The sequence below is a fragment of the Oenanthe melanoleuca genome, chromosome Z (genome assembly GCF_029582105.1).
Source record: "Oenanthe melanoleuca isolate GR-GAL-2019-014 chromosome Z, OMel1.0, whole genome shotgun sequence".
NCBI classification, from domain to species: Eukaryota; Metazoa; Chordata; class Aves; order Passeriformes; family Muscicapidae; genus Oenanthe; species Oenanthe melanoleuca.
In genome coordinates, this window is record NC_079362.1 from 23,275,900 (window position 1) to 23,293,011 (window position 17,112).

General features: G+C 54.4%; 2 protein-coding genes across 2 annotated transcripts; both read left to right on the forward strand.

Moving 5' to 3' along the window:
• The first annotated feature begins 19 nt into the window (after positions 1 to 19).
• Positions 20 to 9,787, forward strand: LOC130265438 (serine/threonine-protein kinase PAK 3-like). The gene is made up of 12 exons (XM_056514538.1): positions 20 to 98; positions 1,149 to 1,273; positions 1,891 to 1,966; positions 2,657 to 2,720; positions 3,335 to 3,383; positions 3,693 to 3,805; positions 4,063 to 4,180; positions 4,914 to 5,013; positions 5,298 to 5,494; positions 5,587 to 5,724; positions 5,966 to 6,078; positions 9,544 to 9,787. The coding sequence occupies exons 1-12, from the start codon at positions 20 to 22 to the stop codon at positions 9,785 to 9,787; spliced, it is 1,416 nt and encodes a 471-aa protein (XP_056370513.1).
• On the forward strand, positions 9,739 to 16,591 carry LOC130265209 (serine/threonine-protein kinase PAK 3-like). Its single transcript, XM_056514109.1, has 11 exons — positions 9,739 to 9,900; positions 10,836 to 10,873; positions 11,693 to 11,768; positions 12,459 to 12,522; positions 13,138 to 13,186; positions 13,496 to 13,608; positions 13,866 to 13,983; positions 14,728 to 14,827; positions 15,112 to 15,308; positions 15,401 to 15,538; positions 15,780 to 16,591. The coding sequence occupies exons 1-11, from the start codon at positions 9,822 to 9,824 to the stop codon at positions 16,002 to 16,004; spliced, it is 1,197 nt and encodes a 398-aa protein (XP_056370084.1). The 5' UTR covers positions 9,739 to 9,821; the 3' UTR covers positions 16,005 to 16,591.
• The last annotated feature ends 521 nt before the right edge of the window (positions 16,592 to 17,112 follow it).

The window sequence follows — 17,112 nt, forward strand, 5'->3', positions numbered from 1 at the left end:
CCTGCAGAGCACTGCTAAAATGATCAAGCAAGTCTGTGCCGCGGTTTGCACCGTTTTTTCTATTGCCTATTCCAGCTACTACCTGCTGCAGCTGACTCGTAAGTGAGGTTTATCCTGGGGGTCACATCACCTGGCCTGTGCTTCACTCTGCTCTTTATGGCCGAGTAGTGATTGAGTTGATTTGGGAGCAAAATGAGCATTCAGCTGCCCCCACTGTGGGAAATCTGTTGCCAACCGGGTCAGTTCCAAACGGATTGTCTATACCACGTGCTGGCTGGAAAGTATTTGCAATGGAACCTGCAGCAGGTTGAGTTCCCTGCACGGGACAGTGCGTGCCAGTGGAGTCGGTCATTCCTTCAGCTTGCTGCTTCAACCTAGACCACCTGCAAAATGCAGACTCTAAGGAGAGATCCTCAGAAACACTTGTAAACATTCTGCGGTTCTCTCTGGGAGTGAGGGAAAGCATCTTTGGCTGCACATTCTGCCATTTAGAGGCCTTGGCTCTCTGACTTGACCCTTTATGGTGTGCCAAGCCGGTGGTTCCCTTGGCAATGCAGCACAAACTCCAAACCAGTAAGAGTTTGCTGCTGACCCCAGGACATGTTCCCAGGTTCTTCAGCAGAGAGCTGCCACAGGGAAGAGGGCCCGTGGGGGAAGATTTCCTTGGCTATGGTCTTCAGAAAATTGATGGGGATTACTGCATGCAATTTCTGAAGCAGTACATAAAATGCAGCAAAGGAGAAACCATTGCTTGAGCTGTTGGGCAGAACAGGAACTCTGACTCGTGAAAAAGCAGCTGGCAATTGCGTGACCATGTTCCTATTTCCCTCGTGGCACAAGAGGCCCAAACGTAGACAGAGCCTAGGGGAGCGTCCTTGTTGCTTCTCTTCCTTGCCGTGGGAAAGAAGGGTTGATCCTGGAGGCACGTTGGGAAAGGGGAAATGTTCTCTCTTGGGATTAAATTGTTCTGTGGTACTCCACAAGACAGGCACGTTTCTAAGGGCATCTGCCTCCTTTTCCTTTGCTCGCTGCAGGTCACCTCACACGTGCTTGGAGACAAGACGGTCCTTTGGTGAGTGGCGAAGGAACTTGTGACCTTGCTGGCGTGCAAGAATTGTGGGGCAAGCTGTGAGCTTGGCCTGTTGCAGGAGAGCGTAGAGTGCCAGCCTGGGAGGCTGATAGAAAGCCCAAGCAGCTGTTGGCCTCAGCAGGAGCAAAGGCAGCACTGGCTCTTTCCTCATTTGCCAATGAAAAGCCTTTCAAGAGAAGAAAGGCAAGTGCAGCAGCCGAAATGCGCAGCAAGATGGAGTCGCAGCTAATTCACCCATATTTCTAGGATTTTCCTGACTCTGAATCCCACTTGTGTCAAACTCTGATTTCCCCTCTTCTGGCTCTATGTAAAGGGCAGTGGGTCCAGGAAGAGCTGGGATGCAGCTCTGAAGGGCCACTCCTTCGAGCCTGAAATCCAGAGGGGAAATGTGTGTAACAGATCCAAAAAGGCACATGCCCTGGGCTGTCTTCTTAGACACCTGCATGCCAGCTGCGGGCTATCTTAGTTGCTCTGGGGAACAAGGAAGTCGAAAAGCAACAATGCTCTGGGGCCGAGCTCTCATCTCCTTCTGCATCTTTGCAAATGCCTCAATACCTTGTAGCAGGCCACTTACAGAAAAGCTGATAAAATGTTGCATACAACAGCCGATCCATGAGTTCCTGTATCCAAGTAGCCTTTGGGGTTTTCCCATTGCCTCTGAGTAGGGGACATCCAAAAGCCCCCAGCCCAAGTGGCCGGGCGGTGGCTGACAGCACCTCCCTGAGGCCTTGCCTTTGCCGTGTGCTCTGCGGAGCACGTGTGCCAGCCACCCTTCTGACGGGCAATCCTTTCCTCTCCAGCTCCACAGACGCCCTGCACGTCAGCGTGCCGCCCGGCAGCCCCAGAGGAGAGAGGAGCAGAGCCTGAAGAGCCTGAGTACGTCTGGTGAAGTTCTTGTCTGCCAGAGCACTGTGCTGTCTGCGTGTCTCGCTGTGGGCCGTGGCAGAAGCTCCTCCTCAGTGCTTCAGTGTCTCAGGGGGCACTTGGCTCTCCCTGCAGAAGCTGTGCCTGTGCTCTGAGGCAGCGACAGAGCGCTGGGGCTGCTCCTGGTGCCCCTGAGGGCAGCTGGGACTGCCTTGGCTCTGCCTGGGCTGCCTTCTCTGCCAAAGGCAAAAGCAGAGAGGCTTGTTTGTGCTTGAGCAGAAGGCTGGCCCCTAGCTAGTGAGCAGGCCCCAGGCAGCTCTCTGGCTCTTTTCTGCCTGTGGCTTTTACTCCTCCTCCTCTGCCTCGGACACTTTGTGCTCCTAGGTGGCTCTGCCAGTGAGAGTTGACGTGAGCAGAGAGGCTGCAAAGGCCTTGCCTTTGCTCTGCAGGCCCAGTTCTTAAAGGCCCATCCTTTTGGCTTAGCACATGAGATGCTGTGCTAGAAACAAACAAAGCCCTTCTTGGAAAGGCCAGCTGCTGAAAGGTGGAGAAGATTGCCCTCCCACCTGCTGATCTCAGCAGCTGCAAGCCTAGAGGCTGCAAAGGGCCCAGAGCTCACCACGCTGGGGCTGCACTTGGGATCATGTGTGGATTGCCACCTGTGTTTGACAGTGAGTGCCTTGCACTGCTTTTGTCTTTCAGGGGGCATTGTGAGTCTGGGCCAGCCGACACAGAGGTACACGGCATTTGAAGAACTTGGACGAGGGTAAGTGTGACGCCTGCTCCTTATACAAAAGCGTGGGCCAGGTCTTTGGCTGCTGCAATATCAAGAGTGAAGTCAGGCAAGCTCCAAACACGGTCAAACTCTGCTTTCCCTCCTGCCACCTCTCAGGACTGCTGAGTCAGGGCAGTCCAAAGGCATCATCAAAGCCAACTGGGTGCCGCCAATGTCTTGCTTGTGGCAAGGAGCAGGACCTGGAAGATCTCCTGCCTCTGCACCTTCATGGCCTAGAAGAGCACCTTGGCACCCAAGAAATGTCAGACTCTCAACCACACTGTTCGGAATATGATTTTTCTCCACTTTTTGACATGCACATGCAGTCACATGAGTACACGTGCCCTTAGGTTTGGAACAGACCTAACTGGGCATGTGCCTACGGGGATTTACAGCAGCCCTTGCTCTTCATGCTGGAGCTGAGTTTGCTCCTGCACACCCTGCCCTGCCTGGCAGAGGCTGGTGGGCTGATGAGCTACGGGCTGAAGAGAGGCTGCAGCCAGGCATTTTCTAGAGAGGCCAGGCAGCCTGGGGACGTCTCCTGCCTGGCCTTGCTTTCACTGCCACAGACTGAAGGCCTTTCTCTGCTGCCCTTTTCTTTCTAGTGGATTTGGAGCTGTTTATAAAGCCCTCGATGCCAGCACGGGACAACAGGTAAAGTGTCGTCATCCCCAGCAGATTTTGCAGCTCTGCAGCGCTTTCCCCACTGCTGTGAGCTCAGCCTGGAGCTTTGGGTGGCCGCTCCATGTCTGCAGAAGAGGCTGTTGCTCTGAAGCACAGTCTTGGCTAGGAGTGCAGAATGCACTTGGGCCGGGCTGTGATGTTTCTCCTAAGCTCTGCTGCCCAGTACCAGGGCAGTTTGGCGCAGCTCGCTGCCTCATGGCACAAGCACTCGCTCCGTGCTCCCTGAGATCTCGGGCAAGGAGCAGCTTCTCAAGTTAGTGGTCTTCAATGTCCTTTCAGGTGGCCATCAAGAAAATTCACCTTTATGGGAAGAGATCCGAGGAGCTGGCTGTCAATGAAATCCTGGCCATGAGGGACAACAGGAATGCCAATATTGTCACCTACTTAGACAGGTTGGGCTGTTGCCATGTCGCTGCTCCTTTAGATAGGGCAAGGCATAAGAGAGCAAGCCCTTTGGTGCGTGGCAGCAAAGGGAGCTGTTGATGATTTCTCTAGTCGTCACCAGGACGTGGAGGAGGTGGCACTGGGTGTGCAATGATCTCTTGTGGCACACGTACCTTTGAGAGATGTGCAAAAGGCTGGCTCAGGCCCTGGGGTGAGCGAGCTGTGGCCATTGCTCTCTCGCCATGCTCTGGTTTTCCTCTTGCAGCTACCTGGTCCATGGGGAACTCTGGCTGGCCATGGAGTTGATGGACGGCGGCACGTTGTCAGATGTGCTCAGGGCAGTGTACCTGGAGGAAGGACAGGTCGGCGCTGTCTGTCGGGAGGTGAGGGATCCCGCTTGTGCTTGCCCTGGCCTGCCCAGCGTGGCCCTTGTCAGCTGGTGGGTAGGAAGAGCAGAGATTTCTTGCTCATGCCTTTCCTTTGGAGCTGATGTCACACCCTGGAGAAGAAGGAGGAACATCTGGAATGAACTGCCTGCCGCTTTCCCTGCACTCCCTTGGCTCTGTTCTTGCACGCTTGCATACTCTTTGTCTTTTGGTGCTCATGCTCCCTCGCTCACTTGCTTTCGCTTCTTTTGTCTTGCCAGCTTTTCCTCTCAGCCTTTGCATGCAGCCGGCCTGACTGTCCTGCATTCCTTGCCCCTGTAAGCTTGCAAATTTTCAAGCTCAGCCCAATGGAGATGTCCTCAGCTTCAAAGGAGAGCCTTGCAGGCCAGACGGCATTGGATTCTGGACACACGTCTAGTGTGCTGCTTCCTCCTCTGCTGCCACAAGCCTCTCAAGAAAATCTTTGCCATGACACCTCTTAGCCAAAATTCATGTCGTTTTTACCAAAACCAGGAAGGGCTTTAGGAATCTCAGATGCCTTCCAAGAAGACAGACTTCTTTGAAGAGCGTTGAAGCAGCACGCTCTTTCCCTTTCTCTGTTCTGACCCTGATGTTGCGCCCTGCCTCTCAGCTCCATGACAAAGCTGTCCGTCTCATGGAGCCCTTTCCTTTTCTGTAGTTATAATCAGGTGCTGAACTTTTCCCCTTGCCTCTGTCCTTTCTCTCTCAGTGCCTACAAGGACTGCATTTCCTTCATTCCCGCCAAGTCATCCACAGAGACATCAAAAGCGGCAACGTTCTTGTGGGCATGGACGGATCAGTCAAACTGAGTGGGTATCCCTGGGCAGGTGCAGCGTTGCCAGCATGTGCTCTGGGGCCGCTTTTGGGTGACTGCCAGGTGCCCACAAGTGCTGCTGGGCCAGTGTGTGGGAGGTGAGGGTGTTTTTGTGGCAGCCAGTGCCTTATTTTGCTGGCTCCAGCCCCGTGGGAGCAGAGCACAGCTGCCTTTGCAGCCGGCTGCAGCGGGGTGGCCTGGTCAGGCTTGGCGTGGGCAATGCTTTTGCCCGCTTTGGCAGGGGGAGCTGCCTTTGACAGGCTTTGTTTTTCTCCTCAGCTGACTTTGGCCTCTGCGCTCAGCTCAGCCCTGAGCGCAGCAAGCGCAGCTCCAGGGTGGGCACTCCCGGCTGGATGGCACCAGAAGTGGTGAGAGGAGAAGCCTACGGCCCCAAAGTGGACATCTGGTCGCTGGGGATCATGGGGCTGGAAATGGTGCAAGGGGAAGCTCCTTTCCAGAAGGAAGCCCGTCTGAGGGTAAGGTGCAGCTTCTAAAGGGCGCTGCGTGTGCTGAGAGCTGTTGTGGCTGGGAAAGGAGCAGCTGCAGTGTCCTCTTCCATTTCCTGTAGGTTGGTGAACTGATAGAAAGGAACGGGCCCCCACAACTGCAGAACCCCCGGCACCACTCGGCTCTCCTGCGCCTCTTCCTGAGCTGCTGCCTGCAGGCAGACGAGGACGGGCGCTGGTCTGCCCAGGAACTGCTGGAGGTGAGAAAATGCAAAGCGGCCAAAGGGCCTGGGAGCTGAGGAGCCCCGCAGGAAGGGATGAAGAGGAGGGTGGGCCACGTGGGCCTGGCTGAGACAGGTGCGGCACAGGAAGGCCGAGGGGCAGATGGTGCCCTCGGTCCTCTTTGTGCATCTTCCCGGGAGCCAGAGCAATCCTGCTGGAGCCTGTGGTCTTGCCAAGTAACAAGGAATCCTTTCTTTTGAACCTTTTTCCTCTGGGCAGCATCCCTTTGTGACTTCAGGCCATCCTGCCTCCAGCCTGGCCGCTCTGATCACCTCAGCCAAGCAAGTGCGGGAAGAGCGGAGAAGAGACGTGCCCCACCAGCTGAGAGGAGTGCAAAGGGGATGCCTGCTGTTTTGGCCCAGATTCCCCCATGCCCAGACTTTTAGAAGAGCTCTTCCAGAGCTAGTAGATTTCATCTTTAGAGATTTTCTTAGGTTTCTTTAGGTTTTAGGTAGAACTATAGGTTATAGAAAGCTTTGTTTATGGTGCATTGTTTAGATAAGAGTAGGTTTTGATAAGAGTAGGTATTGTTGATGTAGGGTAGCTCAGAATTAGCCTTTAAGGAGAAATAAGAATGAAGCTATCAAAGAACAAGCTGAGACTCAGAAGAACTGGACCACACATGTGCTGCCACCTGTCAGCGTGAATAAAGTGCTGGGAAGAGAGAATGAGGAAGATGAAGATGATGAAGTCGCCAGATGACGCTCTGTTGCAGCCCTTAGTTTCAGCAGGAGTGGTGTGGAGAGCCAGAAAGGTTCTCGCAACTAGGGAATGCAAGCCCTGTTCTGTTCCCTCAAGCCCGTGCCCTCTCCCAGCCTTTCAGTCACTCCCACCCTAATTCCCTGTTGGTTCTGTGCTCTGGCCCTTCCATTGTGGCACCCCCGTGTCACCTGATAATTGGTCCCTGACGCTCTCCCCGCCTGCTCATTCCATGTACTAAACCTGGACCCTCACAAGACTCCTTGCCTTTGTTCCCCAAATGCTGGACAATGCTGAGCAGTGGCTGAAATAAACATCTTTGTAAAACCCTACAAAGGCCTTTCCTGCTGATTTCACCCCAAGCAACATTTAGATGCAGCAGAGTGGCAACAAAAGCTCAGGAGCCCCCAGAGCCCTGGCAGGTTCCCTCCCTTGCCACGCTGGCTCTGAACTGGTCCGTGCCTTGGAAGCCGTGCGCTGCGGACGGCTTCTCCCCTTCGTGGCTTTGCGCTGCTTGCCAGCGGCCCAAGGCTCTTCCCCCTCACGGAGGGTCCCCTCTCCGCCCCACAGGCCCCCTGACAGCTGCCCCACACCAGCTGCCCTCTAGAGATGTTGTCCCTGTCTCCCTGGAATCCCCCAGCTCCAGCCACCCCTCACGGCAGGGCAGGAGGAGGAACCAGGCCCGCTTGCCCCCCTTTCCTGGAGGTCACTGGCTATGGAAGAGTAAAGGAGGGCTGAAAGGGCACCTTTTCCTTATGCTTCCTTCTCTTCAACCTTTGGGCCTCCAAGGTGCTCAGCTCCAGGGGATCCGAGGGCCTGCACTCGGCTGTCCTTGCAGAGGTGTCATTCTTCCTTCTCTGAGCCCTGCAATTTCCTGCTTGATGGGAGCTGACTTGCAAGTGGGGAAAACCAGAGGCTTTGAAATTGAAGCAACTCTCCTGGGTAACTCTTGGGGGTTGGGCTTTGTTCCTTTACTGCACCAGCTTCAAGAATTTTTCCCATTAGTATGAGAAGGAAGCCTGCCGGGTTACACGCAGGCTATTTCAGGACTCAAGAGAAAGTGTAGCTGGGCACTGGGCTCCGGGGTTTTTCACATTTGCCAACGAGGTGAGGGAGGATGACTGCCCTCCCCATCTTCAGCTCATGTGGGTGGAACAGCGGGAAGCCAGGCTCTCTGCTGTGGGACAATGCTCTGCATCCACTCCGCTCCAGCCTACCACCTCTAAGACCACAGCTGACCAAAAAAACTCAAACAATGAGTGGAAAGCCCTTCCTCCACCTTTCCTCCCATGTGGGACACAGCTGCCACTGCCCCTTTCCCCCGTCCTGTCTGCCACCTCCACAGTAGCACGGGCCTTACCCCACCTTCCAGCACCGGGACCGAGGGCAGGCCGAGTGTGTGTGCGGCTGAAAAAGGGACTGGAACTGTGTTATTTCTTCTCTTTTGTTGTTCATCTTTACAGCTGCTCTTGCTTCTGTTTGTCCGGTTAGATATATCAGGAAAGAGCTGGTATTGCTAGCCCCATGCCTCTGCCTGAGAGATCCTGATTCCAAAATTATAATACTCGGGAGGGAGCGGGCTTACATTCTCTATTTCAAACAGGACTGTCTGCCTTTACTGGCAGACACCTGTCCTTCAAACCACGACAGTAACTCCTGTAGCAATAGAATTTCACGCCTACTAAGAACGACAGAGAATGAAGTAGGTTGGAAAATGCTGTTGAGTTTATCAAATCCAACGTGTAACCTACCACCCTCTCATTAACTAAATCACGGCACTGAGTGTTACAACCAGTCTTTTGTATTAACAAGGACGGGCTGGGCCTTTGCAATTGCATTGATTTTCAAATACTACCCTCAGTGTCTGAAGTGTGAAGAGCCCAGCCTAAGGCCCCTCAAAGACACTGTCTTGTCCAACACAGGTCAAAGCTCCCAAAGGGAAGACCTAGTAAAGTCACGCCTCAGGCCTGCTACTTCAGCTGAGGAGGAAAGGACTGGGGGAAAGTGACTCAGCTGAATTGCAGTTAGAAAAAACATTGGAGAGGTAGAAAAACCATTGGAGAGGTAGAAAAAGCATGGCATGTTTACATCGTGGTTCATGGGGATTGGTTGAGTGATGTTTTTACGACTGAAAAGTCTGGAACTTTCTGCAATCAAGTGGCTCTCCTTCGCACCTGCCTGGGGACTCTGCATCACTACAGAGCCTCACCTCACGCCCAACAGATGAGCATCTGTGTGGGCTGAATCACCAGGAAAGCGAGCTAAGCCTGGGATCATCGTTCCATGGGTGAGCAGAGTTGATTTCCAGGGCAGTTGCATGCACTTGTTGCCTCCTGGCACCCAGCATTTTCTTTCTCTCTCAAGCTGGCTCCTGTCTTGAATTTGGGATTCTGCAAGAGAAGAGAGTGAGTACATGTCGTTTCTACTGGGATTTGGCTGTGCAAATGCCTGCAGGGAATCTTCCAGGGAGCATGGAGCCTGGGCAAACAGTTGTAGAGTGCGGCTTTGGACCGTAGCAAAGGGGCCTTCTTTGGGCTCCACATCTGCAGGGCATTGCAGAGCCGTGGGCCGCAGGCTGCAGCCAGAGCTGCCGCACAGCAAAACTGTGGCAGCCCAAGAATCAGCGCACGGCTCTTCTGCATCTTCTGAGATTTGCAGTTGCCAGAGGAACAGCAAGCAGCAGAAGAAGAGCTCTGCATCAGGAGATAAGCCAGCATCTCCCTGAGCCAAAGGGAGGTCAGGAGGCTCCAAAGTGAGTCAAAGCAAAGGTGAACATGCACCCATGTGCTCAAGAAGCAACTGCACACTGCAATACCCCTGGAAATTTATTTCCCTTGCTTCATTTGTCCCCTGAATGTCATTGAAGAAGTATGGCTTTTGAGAAGCAACTGAGATGCCAGAAGTTAGAAGCACACTTGCTTTTCGTCAAAGCCTTGGAGACCAAAAGTCATGTTTGATTGCATTTCTTGGGCGCCAGCTGGTCCAGTGCATTTTCTGAGTTTGCTTGGGATGTCTCAAGCGCTGGCTCATGGAGCATGAGGACTTTTGCTGGTGCTTTACGCCTGAGGAGAAGCGGACAGGCTTTTCTTTTGCATCAGCTGTACAGGAGATGGGGTTGCTGGGCACAAGTACGGCAACAAAGGCAGAGCAGCCGCTCTTGTGAGGTCACGGCAGCGGTGCCACGTCACAGAGCTGTCAGCACAGCGCCGTCCCGGGGCGCGCGGGGCCTCGCTGTCCAGAGCGGCTCTTGCGCTCGCTGGCTGCGGGAGGATCCTTGTGATCAAGGAGTTCTCAGCAGACGGCCTGCACCCCGAGAGGAGTCTCGCTTTTTCCCTCGGGTGACATTCAGTGTGCAAACCTGCAGAGCACTGCTAAAATGATCAAGCAAGTCTGTGCCGCGGTTTGCACCGTTTTTTCTATTGCCTATTCCAGCTACTACCTGCTGCAGCTGACTCGTAAGTGAAGGTTTATCCTGGGGGTCGCATCACCTGGCCTGTGCTTCACTCTGCTCTTTATGGCCGAGTAGTGATTGAGTTGATTTGGGAGCAAAATGAGCATTCAGCTGCCCCCACTCTGGGAAATCTGTTGCCCACCGTGTCAGTTCCAAACGGATTGTCTATACCACGTGCTGGCTGGAAAGTATTTGCAATGGAACCTGCAGCAGGTTGAGTTCCCTGCACGGGACAGTGCGTGCCAGTGGAGTCGGTCATTCCTTCAGCTTGCTGCTTCAACCTAGACCATCTGGAAAATGCAGACTCTAAGGAGAGATCCTCAGAAACACTTGTAAACATTCTGCGGTTCTCTCTGGGAGTGAGGGAAAGCATCTTTGGCTCCACATTCTGCCATTTAGAGGCCTTGCCTCTCTGACTTGACCCTTTATGGTGTGCCAAGCCGGTGGTTCCCTTGGCAATGCAGCACAAACTCCAAACCAGTAAGAGTTTGCTGCTGACCCCAGGACATGTTCCCAGGTTCTTCAGCAGAGAGCTGCCACAGGGAAGAGGGCCCGTGGGGGAAGATTTCCTTGGCTATGGTCTTCAGAAAATTGATGGGGATTACTGCATGCAATTTCTGAAGCAGTACATAAAATGCAGCAAAGAGAAACCATTGCTTGAGCTGTTGGGCAGAACAGGAACTCTGACTCGTGAAAAAGCAGCTGGCAATTGCGTGACCATGTTCCTATTTCCCTCGTGGCACAAGAGGCCCAAACGTAGACAGAGCCTAGGGGAGCGTCCTTGTTGCTCTCTTCCTTGCCGTGGGAAAGAAGGGTTGATCCTGGAGGCACGTTGGGAAAGGGGAAATGTTCTCTCTTGGGATTAAATTGTTCTGTGGTACTCCACAAGACAGGCACGTTTCTAAGGGCATCTGCCTCCTTTTCCTTTGCTCGCTGCAGGTCACCTCACACGTGCTTGGAGACAAGACGCTCCTTTGGTGAGTGGCGAAGGAACTTGTGACCTTGCTGGCGTGCAAGAATTGTGGGGCAAGCTGTGAGCTTGGCCTGTTGCAGGAGAGCGTAGAGTGCCAGCCTGGGAGGCTGATAGAAAGCCCAAGCGGCTGTTGGCCTCAGCAGGAGCAAAGGCAGCACTGGCTCTTTCCTCATTTGCCAATGAAAAGCCTTTCAAGAGAAGAAAGGCAAGTGAAGCAGCCGAAATGCGCAGCACGATGGAGTCGCAGCTAATTCACCCATATTTCTAGGATTTTCCTGACTCTGAATCCCACTTGTGTCAAACTCTGTGATTCCCCTCTTCTGGCTCTATGTAAAGGGCAGTGGGTCCAAGAAGAGCTGGGATGCAGCTCTGAAGGGCCACTCCTTCGAGCCTGAAATGCAGAGGGGAAATGTGTGCAACAGATCCAAAAAGGCACATGCTCTGGGCTGTCTTCTGAGACACCTGCATGCCAGCTGCGGGGTATCTTAGTTGCTCTGGGGAACAAGGAAGTCGAAAAGCAACAATGCTCTGGGGCCGAGCTCTCATCTCCTTCTGCATCTTTGCAAATGCCTCAATACCTTGTAGCAGGCCACTTACAGAAAAGCTGATCAAATGTTGCATACAACAGCCGATCCATGAGTTCCTGTATCCAAGTAGCCTTTGGGGTTTTGCCATTGCCTCTGAGTAGGGGACATCCAAAAGCCCCCAGCCCAAGTGGCCGGGCGCTGGCTGACAGCACCTCCCTGAGGCCTTGCCTTTGCCGTGTGCTCTGCGGAGCACGTGTGCCAGCCACCCTTCTGACGGGCAATCCTTTCCTCTCCAGCTCCACAGACGCCCTGCACGTCAGCGTGCCGCCCGGCAGCCCCAGAGGAGAGAGGAGCAGAGCCTGAAGAGCCTGAGTACGTCTGGTGAAGTTCTTGTCTGCCAGAGCACTGTGCTGTCTGCGTGTCTCGCTGTGGGCCGTGGCAGAAGCTCCTCCTCAGTGCTTCAGTGTCTCAGAGGCACTTGGCTCTCCCTGCAGAAGCTGTGCCTGTGCTCTGAGGCAGCGACAGAGCGCTGGGGCTGCTCCTGGTGCCTCTGAGGGCAGCTGGGACTGCCTTGGCTCTGCCTGGGCTGCCTTCTCTGCCAAAGGCAAAAGCAGAGAGGCTTGTTTGTGCTTGAGCAGAAGGCTGGCCCCTAGCTAGTGAGCAGGCCCCAGGCAGCTCTCTGGCTCTTTTCTGCCTGTGGCTTTTACTCCTCCTCCTCTGCCTCGGACACTTTGTGCTCCTAAGGTGGCTCTGCCAGTGAGAGTTGACGTGAGCAGAGAGGCTGCAAAGGCCTTGCCTTTGCTCTGCAGGCCCAGTTCTTAAAGGCCCATCCTTTTGGCTTAGCACATGAGATGCTGTGCTAGAAACAAACAAAGCCCTTCTTGGAAAGGCCAGCTGCTGAAAGGTGGAGAAGATTGCCCTCCCACCTGCTGATCTCAGCAGCTGCAAGCCTAGAGGCTGCAAAGGGCCCAGAGCTCGCCACGCTGGGGCTGCACTTGGGATCATGTGTGGATTGCCATCTGTGTTTGACAGTGAGTGCCTTGCACTGCTTTTGTCTTTCAGGGGGCATTGTGAGTCTGGGCCAGCCGACACAGAGGTACACGGCATTTGAAGAACTTGGACGAGGGTAAGTGTGATGCCTGCTCCTTATACAAAAGCGTGGGCCAGGACTTTGGCTGCTGAAATATCAAGAGTGAAGTCAGGCAAGCTCCAAACACGGTCAAACTCTGCCTTTCCCTCCTGCCACCTCTCAGGACTGCTGAGTCAGGGCAGTCCAAAGGCATCATCAAAGCCAACAGGGTGCCGCCAATGTCTTGCTTGTGGCAAGGTGCAGGACCTGGAAGATCTCCTGCCTCTGCACCTTTATGGCCTAGAAGAGCACCTTGGCACCCAAGAAATGTCAGACTCTCAACCACACTGTTCGGAATATGATTTTTCTCCACTTTTTGACATGCACATGCAGTCACATGAGTACACGTGCCCTTAGGTTTGGAACAGACCTAACTGGGCATGTGCCTACGGGGATTTACAGCAGCCCTTGCTCTTCATGCTGGAGCTGAGTTTGCTCCTGCACACCCTGCCCTGCCTGGCAGAGGCTGGTGGGCTGATGAGCTACGGGCTGAAGAGAGGCTGCAGCCAGGCATTTTCTAGAGAGGCCAGGCAGCCTGGGGACATCTCCTGCCTGGCCTTGCTTTCACTGCCACAGACTGAAGGCCTTTCTCTGCTGCCCTTTTCTTTCTAGTGGATTTGGAGCTGTTTATAAAGCCCTCGATGCCAGCACGGGACAACAGGTAAAGTGTCGTCATCCCCAGCAGATTTTGCAGCTCTGCAGCGCTTTCCCCACTGCTGTGAGCTCAGCCTGGAGCTTCGGGTGGCCGCTCCATGTCTGCAGAAGAGGCTGTTGCTCTGAAGCACAGTCTTGGCTAGGAGTGCAGAATGCACTTGGGCCGGGCTGTGGTGTTTCTCCTAAGCTCTGCTGCCCAGTACCAGGGCAGTTTGGCGCAGCTCGCTGCCTCATGGCACAAGCACTCGCTCCGTGCTCCCTGAGATCTCGGGCAAGGAGCAGCTTCTCAAGTTAGTGGTCTTCAATGTCCTTTCAGGTGGCCATCAAGAAAATTCACCTTTATGGGAAGAGATCCGAGGAGCTGGCTGTCAATGAAATCCTGGCCATGAGGGACAACAGGAATGCCAATATTGTCACCTACTTAGACAGGTTGGGCTGTTGCCATGTCGCTGCTCCTTTAGATAGGGCAAGGCATAAGAGAGCAAGCCCTTTGGTGCGTGGCAGAAAAGGGAGCTGTTGATGATTTCTCTAGTCGTCACCAGGACGTGGAGGAGGTGGCACTGGGTGTGCAATGACTTCTTGTGGCACACGTAGCTTGGAGAGCTGTGCAAAAGGCTGGCTCAGGCCCTGGGGTGATCAAGCTGAGGCCATTGCTCTCTCGCCATGCTCTGGTTTTCCTCTTGCAGCTACCTGGTCCATGGGGAACTCTGGCTGGCCATGGAGTTGATGGACGGCGGCACGTTGTCAGATGTGCTCAGGGCAGTGTACCTGGAGGAAGGACAGGTCGGCGCTGTCTGTCGGGAGGTGAGGGATCCCGCTTGTGCCTGCCCTGGCCTGCCCAGAGTGGCACTTGTCAGCTGGTGGGTAGGAAGAGCAGAGATTTCTTGTTCATGCCTTTCCTTTGGAGCTGATGTCACACCCTGGAGAAGAAGGAGGAACATCTGGAAAGAACTGCCTGTCGGTTTCCCTGCACTCCCTTGGCTCTGTTCTTGCACGCTTGCATACTCTTTGTCTTCTGGTGCTCATGCTCCCTTGCTCACTTGCTGTCGCTTCTTTTGTCTTGCCAGCTTTTCCTCTCAGCCTTTGCATGCAGCCGGTCTGACTGTCCTGCATTCCTTGCCCCTCTAAGCAGGCTTGTGGGTTGCAAATTTTCAAGCTCAGCCCAATGGAGATGTCCTCAGCTTCAAAGGAGAGCCTTTCAGGCCACACGGCATTGGATTCTGGACTCACGTCTAGTGTGCTGCTTCCTCCTCTGCTGCCACAAGCCTCTCAAGAAAATCTTTGCCATGACACCTCTTAGCCAAAATTCATGTCATTTTTACCAAAACCAGGAAGGGCTTTAGGAATCTCAGATGCCTTCCAAGAAGACAGACCTCTTTGAAGAGCGTTGAAGCAGCACGCTCTTTCCCTTTCTCTGTTCTGACTGTGATGTTGCCCCCTGCCTCTCAGCTCCATGACAGAGCTGTCCGTCTCATGGAGCCCTTTCCTTTTCTGTAGTTATAATCAGGTGCTGAACTTTTCCCCTTGCCTCTGTCCTTTCTCTCTCAGTGCCTACAAGGACTGCATTTCCTTCACTCCCGCCAAGTCATCCACAGAGACATCAAAAGCGCCAACGTTCTTGTGGGCATGGACGGATCAGTCAAACTGAGTGGGTATCCCTGGGCAGGTGCAGCGTTGCCAGCATGTGCTCTGGGGCTGCTTTTGGGTGACTGCCAGGTGCCCACAAGTGCTGCTGGGCCAATGTGTGGGAGGTGACGGTGTTTTTGTGGCAGCCAGTGCCTTATTTTGCTGGCTCCAGCCCCGTGGGAGAAGAGCACGGCTGCCTTTGCAGCCGGCTGCAGCGGGGTGGCCTGGTCAGGCTTGGCGTGGGCAATGCTTTTGCCCGCTTTGGCAGGGGGAGCTGCCTTTGACAGGCTTTGTTTTTCTCCTCAGCTGACTTTGGCCTCTGCGCTCAGCTCAGCCCTGAGCGCAGCAAGCGCAGCTCCAGGGTGGGCACTCCCGGCTGGATGGCACCAGAAGTGGTGAGAGGAGAAGCCTACGGCCCCAAAGTGGACATCTGGTCGCTGGGGATCATGGGGCTGGAAATGGTGCAAGGGGAAGCTCCTTTCCAGAGGGAAGCCCGTCTGAGGGTAAGGTGCAGCTTCTAAAGGGGGCTGCTTGTGCTGAGAGCTGTTGTGGCTGGGAAAGGAGCAGCTGCAGTGTCCTCTTCCATTTCCTGTAGGTTGGTGAACTGATAGAAAGGAACGGGCCCCCACAACTGCGGAACCCCCGGCACCACTCGGCTCTCCTGCGCCTCTTCCTGAGCTGCTGCCTGCAGGCAGATGAGGACGGGCGCTGGTCTGCCCAGGAACTGCTGGAGGTGAGAAAATGCAAAGCGGCCAAAGGGCCTGGGAGCTGAGGAGCCCCGCAGCAAGGGATGAAGAGGAGGGTGGGCCACGTGGACCTGGCTGAGACAGGTGCGGCACAGGAAGGCCGAGGGGCAGATGGTGCCCTCGGTCCTCTTTGTGCATCTTCCCGGGAGCCAGAGCAATCCTGCTGGAGCCTGTGGTCTTGCCAAGTAACAAGGAATCCTTTCTTTTGAACCTTTTTCCTCTGGGCAGCATCCCTTTGTGACTTCAGGCCATCCTGCCTCCAGCCTGGCCGCTCTGATCACCTCAGCCAAGCAAGTGCGGGAAGAGCGGAGAAGAGACGTGCCCCACCAGCTGAGAGGAGTGCAAAGGGGATGCCTGCTGTTTTGGCCCAGATTCCCCCATGCCCAGACTTTTAGAAGAGCTCTTCCAGAGCTAATAGATTTCATCTTTAGAGATTTTCTTAGGTTTCTTTAGGTTTTAGGTAGAACTATAGGTTATAGAAAGCTTTGTTTATGGTGCATTGTTTAGATAAGAGTAGGTTTTGATAAGAGTAGGTATTGTTGATGTAGGGTAGCTCAGAATTAGCCTTTAAGGAGAAATAAGAATGAAGCTATCAAAGAACAAGCTGAGACTCAGAAGAACTGGACCACACGTGTGCTGCCACCTGTCAGCGTGAATAAAGTGCTGGGAAGAGAGAATGAGGAAGATGAAGATGATGAAGTCGCCAGATGACGCTCTGTTGCAGCCCTTAGTTTCAGCAGGAGTGGTGTGGAGAGCCAGAAAGGTTCTCGCAACTAGGGAATGCAAGCCCATGTTCTGTTCCCTCAAGCCCGTGCCCTCTCCCAGCCTTTCAGTCACTCCCACCCTAATTCTCTGTTGGTCCTCTGCTCTGGCCCTTCCCTTGTGGCACCCCCGTGTCACCTGATAATTGGTCCCTGACGCTCTCCCCGCCTGCTCATTCCATGTACTAAACCTGGACCCTCACAAGACTCCTTGCCTTTGTTCCCCAAACGCTGGACAATGCTGAGCAGTGGCTGAAATAAACATCTTTGTAAAACCCTACAAAGGCCTTTCCTGCTGATTTCACCCCAAGCAACATTTAGATGCAGCAGAGTGGCAACAAAAGCTCAGGAGTCCCCAGAGCCCTGGCAGGTTCCCTCCCTTGCCACGCTGGCTCTGAACTGGTCCGTGCCTTGGAAGCCGTGCGCTGCGGACGGCTTCTCCCCTTCGTGGCTTTGCGCTGCTTGCCAGCGGCCCAAGGCTCTTCCCCCTCACGGAGGGTCCCCTCTCCACCCCACAGGCCCCCTGACAGCTGCCCCACACCAGCTGCCCTCTAGAGATGTTGTCCCTCTCTCCCTGGAATCCCCCAGCTCCAGCCGCCCCTCACGGCAGGGCAGGAGGAGGAACCAGGCCTGCTTGCCCCCCTTTCCTGGCGGTCACTGGCTATGGAAGAGTAAAGGAGGGCTGAAAGGGCACCTTTTCCTTATGCTTCCCTCTCTTCAACCTTTGGGCCTCCAAGGTGCTCAGCTCCAGGGGATCCGAGGGCCTGCACTCGGCTGTCCTTGCAGAGGTGTCATTCTTC

What these genes read in the sequence shown, in the direction of transcription:
- LOC130265438 (XM_056514538.1), top strand. Translation starts at nt 20, where the DNA reads ATGATCAAGCAAGTCTGTGCCGCGGTTTGCACCGTTTTTTCTATTGCC. An exon ending in TTTGAAGAACTTGGACGAGG is followed by an intron (nt 2,721 to 3,334) that starts GTAAGTGTGACG and finishes TTTTCTTTCTAG; the next exon opens with TGGATTTGGAGCTGTTTATA. An exon ending in ATGCCAGCACGGGACAACAG is followed by an intron (nt 3,384 to 3,692) that starts GTAAAGTGTCGT and finishes ATGTCCTTTCAG; the next exon opens with GTGGCCATCAAGAAAATTCA.
- LOC130265209 (XM_056514109.1), top strand. Translation starts at nt 9,822, where the DNA reads ATGATCAAGCAAGTCTGTGCCGCGGTTTGCACCGTTTTTTCTATTGCC. An exon ending in CTACCTGCTGCAGCTGACTC is followed by an intron (nt 9,901 to 10,835) that starts GTAAGTGAAGGT and finishes TGCTCGCTGCAG; the next exon opens with GTCACCTCACACGTGCTTGG. An exon ending in CTGCCCAGGAACTGCTGGAG is followed by an intron (nt 15,539 to 15,779) that starts GTGAGAAAATGC and finishes TCCTCTGGGCAG; the next exon opens with CATCCCTTTGTGACTTCAGG.